The 10,000-nt window shown below is 49.4% G+C and overlaps 1 protein-coding gene across 1 annotated transcript in view; it reads right to left on the bottom strand.

The window, feature by feature from the left end:
- Positions 1–10,000, bottom strand: part of cacna1ab (calcium channel, voltage-dependent, P/Q type, alpha 1A subunit, b) — a 147,802-nt gene that overhangs the window by 44,085 nt on the left and 93,717 nt on the right. Inside the window, 2 exon segments of the mRNA XM_034530447.1 lie at positions 310–409; positions 3,732–3,746. Coding sequence (XP_034386338.1) covers positions 310–409; positions 3,732–3,746 — 115 coding nt within the window.

Below are 10,000 nucleotides of genomic sequence, written 5' to 3'. Positions count from 1 at the left end.
GGAGAGAGAATGCAGCTTTAACACATGAAGCATAGACTTCTATACAACCAGAGGAGTCGCCCCCTGGTGGTCAGTAGAGAGAATGCAGCTTTAACTCATGAAGCATAGACTTCTATACAACCAGAGGAGTCGGCCCCTAGTGGTCAGGAGAGAGAATGCAGCTTTAACACATGAAGCATAGACTTCTATACAACCAGAGGAGTCGCCCCCTGGTGGTCAGTAGAGAGAATGCAGCTTTAACACATGAAGCACAGACTTCTATACAACCAGAGGAGTCGCCCCCTGGTGGTCAGTAGAGAGCCTTTTTACCTTCAACTTGGGGAGTCGTTTGATGGTCTTTAGAGGACGCAGCACCCTCAACACCCGGAGGGACTTGATGGTGCTGATGTCTTTGCCCTTGCTGCTGCCCCTAGAGTTCAGCCAGACAACAACAACACATGTCAGAGGAGCTTCAGGGAGCAGTGAAGACACGGAAGCTCTACAGTGACAGTCTGAAGCTGTGCACAGCGTCGGTGTGGACAATCAAAGCTCTCACAGTCTCTTCTTCTGCAGGGAAAAAGAGAAACTTTTGAGTGCACGTCACACATGAAACCCGTGGGAGGGAAAAGCAATCAGTTTCCCGACCGTTTGGTTTCATGGACATCAAGATGCATCATCATCATCATCATCATCATCATCATCATCATCGCCACGTTGCTATAATCTTCAACGTGACACAATAAGACATTCAGTATCGAACAGGCATCTCCCGGCAGAGTGCCCGGCCAAACCTCTTTCTTTCTTTTTCAGTGAAACGCGGCGTTCTTCGGATAAAGGGGGAAATGGGAGTTGGTGGACGTGGAACCATGAAGCGGGGACTCTGAAGAACCTCACGGCTCGGATTATGGCGACGTAAATCCCGTGTTTTGGTCATTCTGGCAGCTTTCACATAGCTTTCCTTTCCATTGAGTCCAGACTCGTGGAAACGGAGGCTGTGTGAGACTCTCGGGACGTCACGTGTCCCAATGCTGCACCAATGGCGGCAAGCGAGCCGACCAGAGGGGGCGGGGCTTAAAGCGGATAACGGATGCTTACACTGCTTAAGATCTGTACGCCCATAAGCTGATATCAGTTATGGGGAGGGAGGGGTGGTGGCGTCAAGGGAGTTAATAGCCGACTTGATCTTTACTGTAAGTGGATGGGCAATTTAAAAAAAGAGTCTGGACGCTGGCCAAGCCGGAGCAGAAGACGAGAGGGGTCGTCCATCAGGGCTCGCTCTTTAACTATGAACTCCACTCCAGCGGGCGGCGGACAAAAAGAAGAAAAAAGCAAGACAATTCAATCCGAGGCTGATTGATTGAGTCCGAGACCTTCGTGGAAGTTCCCCGATGCGCTCGCCAAGAGTGAGAACCCCGATCGATAATCAATAGGCCTTCCTCCTCTCGGGCAGAGTATTAGGAGTAAAGCCCAGTAGTAAAGCTACTGTGTGTGTTAGGAATGACTAAAACATTCCCTTAGCACACACACACACACACACACACACAAGGACACACACATGCACACGCCGACAGCTCTTCAATGTATGAGTTTTGTCAGTTTTGTTTCCCTGAAAAAGGGGCGTTCCTTAAAATGTCAAATCAAGGCGATGCTCCACGCTTGGATATCGCCTGCCGGGACTACAGGTGGCTGTAAAAGGCTTCTCTCTTCTCCGTGGTCAGCGTATATTATCTGTAGTGGAAACAGATACCACCTTGTAGTTTACATGCCGGGAGACAACTAAAAAAAAACCCAGAAAGAACAGAACCAGAAGTAAAGAAGTCGCCGGTCCACCGCTCACGTTGTTGGCGTCATTGTGGGACCGTTGGTGCCTTCAAGGGGTTCGTCCAAAGTCACACAACGACGCCGTGGTTTGTCCTGCAGGTTAAAAAGGACTATCTCTGTCAAAGGAGGCGTTTGAAGCGTAGATGGATACGACGGCTTCGTTGAAACAGAACATTTTCTTTTTGCTAGATTACTTTGATAAATTGTGCTTCTTTCTATTCGTATTTGTTTTATTTTTATATTCTCAAGACAAAAAGGGAAGAAGTGATTGTCGTTTGTCGGTAAATTGACCAAATCCTTAACAAATCCTGCTTCGTGGATTTATTTACTTCATCTTCCACGTTATTTAGAGACGTATAAACATGACAGATTTTTTTGTTGCCAAAAAGGCCGTTTTCCATCTGGAGTACCGTGGGTGTAACGTGAGTCTGGTGTTGCGCAACAGTACAAACTGTCTTCTTGGCAAAAGCCTTCAAACTCCAAAGCAACCGAAAATGAGACTTTTCATTTGAACCGAATGGATTCAACTTTAAAACCCTTTTTTGTTTTACCGCCACCTTTAAAGCCAAAAGACGCCCGTCGGTGGAGCATCGCCGGTTTGCAGCGTTAATATTTTTTTTATCTTTCTGCTTGCGATGACTTAAAAGGAGGTGAAGAGTGAGACGAGCTACGATACGGCGAGGATGAGTACCAAACCAACAGAAGAACAAAAGAAAGAAAGAGAGAGAAGCCAATTTGATCCGGTGGTGGAGAGCTGGGGGACGGAGCGAGGGAGGAGGAGGAGGAGGAGGAGGAGGAGGAGGAGGAGGAGGACAGAGGAAGGACTTTACCGGGTGCTGCTCCTGTCGAGTTTCACCAGGTGGCGACAGCGAGAGTCAGTGACAGCGACAGAAAGAGAGACGGGGACAGAGACAGAAGAAGAAGAGGAGGAGGAGGACACAAAGAAAGACACACACACACACATTGATAGAGAAAGACAGACACAAGACAAGATAGAGGGGGTTTGGTAGAAACAGGGAAAAACACATCCACATGAGAGACAGACAGAGAAGGAAGGACAGCAAGATGGACACACCTGCTGAAACGTCACAAACGTGTCAGAAACACGTCAACATTTGGGTCAAAGAATAACCACAGAAATGACTTTACTAAGTACGGAAGTTACGGAACAAATAAATCCATGTTTGGTTCCAATAAGAGAAGTAACGTGACTTAAGTACGTCACTTAAGTACGTCACTTACGTACGTCAGTGACGTACGTCACTTACGTACGTCACTTTAGTACGTCACTTTAGTACGTCACTTTAGTACGTCACTTAAGTTACTTAAGTACATACATACGTCACTTACGTACGTCACTTACGTACGTCACTTACGTACGTCACTTACGTACGTCACTTACGTACGTCACTTACGTACGTCACTTAAGTTCGTCACTTAAGTACGTCACTTAAGTACGTCACTTAAGTACGTCACTTAAGTACTTCACTTAAGTACTTCACTTAAGTACGTCACTTAAGTATGTTTAAGTACATCACTTAAGTACATATGTATGTTACTTAAGTATGTACATCCGTAACTTAAGTACGTCACTTAAGTACGACACTTAAGTACGGCACTTAAGTACGGCACTTAAGTATGTTTAAGTACATCACTTAAGTTACTTAAGTACATATGTATGTTACTTAAGTATTTACATCCGTAACTTAAGTACGTCACTTAAGTACGACACTTAAGTACGGCACTTAAGTATGTTTAAGTACATCACTTAAGTTACTTAAGTACATATGTATGTTACTTAAGTATGTACATCCGTAACTTAAGTACGTCACTTAAATACGTCACTTAAGTACGTCACTTAAGTACGTCACTTAAGTACGTCACTTACGTAACAAATAGGTCACCCTTTAGGTTTAAATACTGAAGTGGACTTCAGCGTTGACCTCCTGGTTTCACACGTGACCTGAACAGCTGTCTCCTGGGTGAAGGTCTGGGGATCTCTGGACCCCACTCTCTATACTACGTCACCTGTCCTGGCTCCCAATACGAGCTATATAGTTCACTACCCTTTTGAACAAGGTGAAGTTTAAATGAAAACTCCGTCCTCCGTTTTGCACTTATTTATTATATTATTATATTTATCTTTATTCTATCAGACCTCCGCCGCACGATCAAAACCTCCCTCTTGAACCCCGGATGTGCAAACCCTCCATCCCTCCCCGGCTCCGTGAAGAATTACCTTCACGGTCGGAGGAGGAAACTCGATTGCCGCATCCATTTACACCGATTCTTATCTTATCGCGCCCATAATGATCAATTAGACCGCGGCCCACAGCGCAGATTGCCCTCATTAGATCTGCAATCATCTAGTGGGATTTTATCAGAAGCTCTTCTGCATGCACGGGGGGGGGGGGGGGGGGGAGGGGTTCCAGGTTTTCTTGACACTAGAGAACACACTCAGGACAGCCATCATGAGTGTGTGTGTGGGGGGGGGGGGGGGCTCAAGAAACCAGGATTTGTGTGTATATGTCCATACACACACACGGTCAATAGAAATAACATTTTAAAAAGGCATTCTCACGGAGGCACCGCGACCGCATGCAGCTCCCGGTCAGTGTTTTCATTCTTTGGGCGTGATGAAAAGGGGGAGGGGCCAGAAGCACAATTGTTGTCTTTAAAAACCCATAAGAACAATTATGAAGCCGACCGCTGCTTTGAGACAATGTCATGCGTCAAAGGGACATCTCAAAGGTGTGTGTGTGTGTGTGTGTGTGTGTGTGTGTGTGTGTGTGTGAAGACGTCACAACCCTTCAAGCAAAACCCTGCTGCATCTCAGCCCTGGAGCAGATGGGTGGGGGCCAGGAGGCAAAAAGAGGAGAGGAGGAGGTGGAGAGGAAGGAGGGGAAACGTATGTGTAGGGGGGCGAGTGAGGAAGTGAGGGGTGAGAAGGAGGAGAGAGGAGACCGGGGAAGGAGGGGAGGACGCGTCCTTGTTTCATGCTGTGGAGGGTGCAGCGGTGGAGTGATTTTGTTTTTCAAGTTGTTGTTGTTGTTGTTGTTGTTTCTTTGAGCCAAAAGCGATGTTTAAGTTTAAGTTTTCCCCCTTAATGCTCTCAGATTAGTACATTCACAGTTTGTGAATATCAATCTTTACTTTTACAGGAAGAGCACACGAGCTGTGAACTGTTCCTCTGGAAGCTTCACCTGTCTGAAGACGTGTGTGTGCTCCTTCCTCTGGAAGCTTCACCTGTCTGAAGACTTGTGTGTGCTCCTTCCTCTGGAAGCTTCACCTGTATGAAGACGTGTGTGTGCTCCTTCCTCTGGAAGCTTCACCTGTCTGAAGACTTGTGTGTGCTCCTTCCTCTGGAAGCTTCACCTGAGTGAAGACGTGTGTGTGCTCCTTCCTCTGGAAGCTTCACCTGTATGAAGACGTGTGTGTGCTCCTTCCTCTGGAAGCTTCACCTGTATGAAGACTTGTGTGTGCTCCTTCCTCTGGAAGCTTCACCTGTCTGAAGACTTGTGTGTGCTCCTTCCTCTGGAAGCTTCACCTGTATGAAGACGTGTGTGTGCTCCTTCCTCTGGAAGCTTCACCTGTATGAAGACGTGTGTGTGCTCCTTCCTCTGGAAGCTTCACCTGTATGAAGACGTGTGTGTGCTCCTTCCTCTGGAAGCTTCACCTGTCTGAAGACTTGTGTGTGCTCCTTCCTCTGGAAGCTTCACCTGAGTGAAGACGTGTGTGTGCTCCTTCCTCTGGAAGCTTCACCTGTCTGAAGACTTGTGTGTGCTCCTTCCTCTGGAAGCTTCACCTGTCTGAAGACTTGTGTGTGCTCCTTCCTCTGGAAGCTTCACCTGTATGAAGACGTGTGTGTGCTCCTTCCTCTGGAAGCTTCACCTGTATGAAGACGTGTGTGTGCTCCTTCCTCTGGAAGCTTCACCTGTCTGAAGACTTGTGTGTGCTCCTTCCTCTGGAAGCTTCACCTGTCTGAAGACTTGTGTGTGCTCCTTCCTCTGGAAGCTTCACCTGTATGAAGACTTGTGTGTGCTCCTTCCTCTGGAAGCTTCACCTGTATGAAGACGTGTGTGTGCTCCTTCCTCTGGAAGCTTCACCTGTATGAAGACTTGTGTGCTCCTTCCTCTGGAAGCTTCACCTGTATGAAGACGTGTGTGCTCCTTCCTCTGGAAGCTTCACCTGTATGAAGACTTGTGTGTGCTCCTTCCTCTGGAAGCTTCACCTGTATGAAGACGTGTGTGCTCCTTCCTCTGGAAGCTTCACCTGTCTGAAGACGTGTGTGCTCCTTCCTCTGGAAGCTTCACCTGAATGAAGACGTGTGTGTGCTCCTTCCTCTGGAAGCTTCACCTGTCTGAAGACGTGTGTGCTCCTTCCTCGTCCGGCTGAAACTGACGTTTAGCTGTTAAACTCTGAGACTCTATTCTGGTTCAGAGGAGATGTGAATTCGTTTTTTTTCTCTCAAGGCTGAAGAATAAGAGACTGAAATGTGAGAAGATAAAGCAGGAAGACGTGGTGCCAGGTGCACGGGTTGCACAGGTGTTGCACTTTACTACTGGATGAGACTGTAGCTGCCACTATACTGTTTATTATTAACAGTATATGACGATAAGTTTCCCAGGAAAAGACCAAAGCCGATCATGAATCGATCCTCCGCCAGTCACGAGGTCACATTTTAATTGAATCTGTGTCAAAGTCCATTTTCATTTTATTACGTCACAATACAAATTCGCCTCTCAAGGGGCTTTTTAATATGCACATTGTACCTCAAACCCTCCAGAGAGAGAGAGAGAGAGAGAGATCCCTCTTCCAGATCATTATCAGCTTGAAAAAGCTCCCGACAAATGCACTATTAAGTTTCTGAAATGAAACATTTGTGAAACATTTTTGAAAGAATAATATTTAGGCAATAACTAACTAAATTTACAATAATAAAAAATGCTAATCCGCATCTATTGGTGTCACTTTTGAAAATCGATGTCTTTGCGCGGCGGCCATTGTTACCTCTGCGATACGCAGAGCGAGGCGGAGCTCACACATCTCGTGTTGTGTTCAGGGTCGTGCGGTCGCCAAGGCATCGCATGCACCGGACATCCGCGGAGCTGAGGAGGATGCACACACCAGCTGCTTTTCTCTCTCTCACTCACGCTTCTGGGTTTTTTCTTCTTCACATTCAGCCCCACCAGCGGCACACGCCATACATATTTTGATTGATATGTATTTCTTTGTTGCCTGGTAACCAATCATTCCACCGACCGACCGCCCTGCCCCAGCATGCCTTCCCCTCTCCTTCCACCCCACGCTCGGTCTGACTTCCCCGGGTCGTGCAGAGGAAAGGGAGTTAAATACCTGAACCTCCGGGAACGTTAACGCGGTCAGAAGGACAGATGAGTGTGTGTGTGTGTGTGTGTTTGTGTTGGAGTGTGTGTGGGTAAAGAGAGAGAGAAAGAGAGGAGGGGGAAGGGGTGTGTGGGTAAAGAGAGGCGATGAGCCATGGCGGTGTTCTTCCCCGTGGCGAACAGATAGCCTGGGCACTTAAAGGGTTAAAGGTGTCTGGGGCGCCCTCACCCCCACGGACTGACCGCCAGGGAGCTCCAGCCCGGAGGAAGAGGAAGAGGGGAGGGGGGGAGGGGGGGGGGGGCTTTAATGGCTGTCGGGGAGGTGGGGTTGAAAGGTGTGTGTGGCAGAGGTTGGAAGGGCGGACGGGGTTAATTATGGAATATAGCCTGGCGTTATTTTCAGACTTAAGGGTGGAGGCTGGGGTTGAGTGAGGATAACACAAGGGTGGAGGCTGGGTGAGGATAACACAAGGGTGGAGGCTGGGTGAGGATAACACAAGGATGGAGGCTGGGTGAGGATAACACAAGGGTGGAGGCTGGGTGAGGATAACACAAGGGTGGAGGCTAGGTGAGGATAACACAAGGATGGAGGCTGGGTGAGGATAACACAAGGGTGGAGGCTGGGTGAGGATAACACAAGGGTGGAGGCTGGGTGAGGATAACACAAGGGTGGAGGCTGGGTGAGGATAACACAAGGATGGAGGCTGGGTGAGGATAACACAAGGGTGGAGGCTGGGTGAGGATAACACAAGGGTGGAGGCTAGGTGAGGATAACACAAGGATGGAGGCTGGGTGAGGATAACACAAGGGTGGAGGCTGGGTGAGGATAACACAAGGGTGGAGGCTAGGTGAGGATAACACAAGGGTGGAGGCTGGGTGAGGATAACACAAGGGTGGAGGCTGGGTGAGGATAACACAAGGGTGGAGGCTGGGTGAGGATAACACAAGGATGGAGGCTGGGTGAGGATAACACAAGGATGGAGGCTGGGTGAGGATAACACAAGGGTGGAGGCTGGGTGAGGATAACACAAGGATGGAGGCTGGGTGAGGATAACACAAGGGTGGAGGCTGGGTGAGGATAACACAAGGGTGGAGGCTAGGTGAGGATAACACAAGGGTGGAGGCTGGGTGAGGATAACACAAGGGTGGAGGCTAGGTGAGGATAACACAAGGATGGAGGCTGGGTGAGGATAACACAAGGGTGGAGGCTGGGTGAGGATAACACAAGGGTGGAGGCTGGGTGAGGATAACACAAGGGTGGAGGCTGGGTGAGGATAACACAAGGGTGGAGGCTGGGTGAGGATAACACAAGGGTGGAGGCTGGGTGAGGATAACACAAGGGTGGAGGCTGGGTGAGGATAACACAAGGGTGGAGGCTGGGTGAGGATAACACAAGGGTGGAGGCTGGGTGAGGATAACACAAGGATGGAGGCTGGGTGAGGATAACACAAGGATGGAGGCTAGGTGAGGATAACACAAGGGTGGAGGCTGGGTGAGGATAACACAAGGGTGGAGGCTGGGTGAGGATAACACAAGGGTGGAGGCTAGGTGAGGATAACACAAGGGTGGAGGCTGGGTGAGGATAACACAAGGATGGAGGCTGGGTGAGGATAACACAAGGATGGAGGCTAGGTGAGGATAACACAAGGATGGAGGCTAGGTGAGGATAACACAAGGGTGGAGGCTAGGTGAGGATAACACAAGGGTGGAGGCTGGGTGAGGATAACACAAGGGTGGAGGCTAGGTGAGGATAACACAAGGATGGAGGCTGGGTGAGGATAACACAAGGATGGAGGCTAGGTGAGGATAACACAAGGATGGAGGCTGGGTGAGGATAACACAAGGGTGGAGGCTAGGTGAGGATAACACAAGGGTGGAGGCTGGGTGAGGATAACACAAGGGTGGAGGCTAGGTGAGGATAACACAAGGATGGAGGCTGGGTGAGGATAACACAAGGATGGAGGCTGGGTGAGGATAACACAAGGATGGAGGCTGGGTGAGGATAACACAAGGGTGGAGGCTGGGTGAGGATAACACAAGGGTGGAGGCTGGGTGAGGATAACACAAGGGTGGAGGCTGGGTGAGGATAACACAAGGGTGGAGGCTGGGTGAGGATAACACAAGGGTGGAGGCTGGGTGAGGATAACACAAGGATGGAGGCTGGGTGAGGATAACACAAGGATGGAGGCTGGGTGAGGATAACACAAGGGTGGAGGCTGGGTGAGGATAACACAAGGGTGGAGGCTAGGTGAGGATAACACAAGGATGGAGGCTGGGTGAGGATAACACAAGGGTGGAGGCTGGGGTTGAGTGAGGATAACACAAGGGTGGAGGCTGGGTGAGGATAACACAAGGATGGAGGCTGGGTGAGGATAACACAAGGGTGGAGGCTGGGTGAGGATAACACAAGGATGGAGGCTGGGTGAGGATAACACAAGGGTGGAGGCTAGGTGAGGATAACACAAGGATGGAGGCTGGGTGAGGATAACACAAGGATGGAGGCTGGGTGAGGATAACACAAGGATGGAGGCTGGGTGAGGATAACACAAGGGTGGAGGCTGGGTGAGGATAATATAAGGGTGGAGGCTGGGTGAGGATAACACAAGGATGGAGGCTGGGTGAGGATAACACAAGGATGGAGGCTGGGTGAGGATAACACAAGGATGGAGGCTGGGTGAGGATAACACAAGGGTGGAGGCTGGGTGAGGATAACACAAGGGTGGAGGCTGGGTGAGGATAACACAAGGGTGGAGGCTGGGTGAGGATAACACAAGGATGGAGGCTGGGTGAGGATAACACAAGGGTGGAGGCTGGGTGAGGATAATATAAGGGTGGAGGCTGGGTGAGGATAACAC

This window comes from Cyclopterus lumpus, chromosome 1 (assembly GCF_009769545.1).
Source record: "Cyclopterus lumpus isolate fCycLum1 chromosome 1, fCycLum1.pri, whole genome shotgun sequence".
Taxonomy (NCBI): domain Eukaryota; kingdom Metazoa; phylum Chordata; class Actinopteri; order Perciformes; family Cyclopteridae; genus Cyclopterus; species Cyclopterus lumpus.
This window is presented reverse-complemented; position numbering and strand designations above follow the sequence as displayed.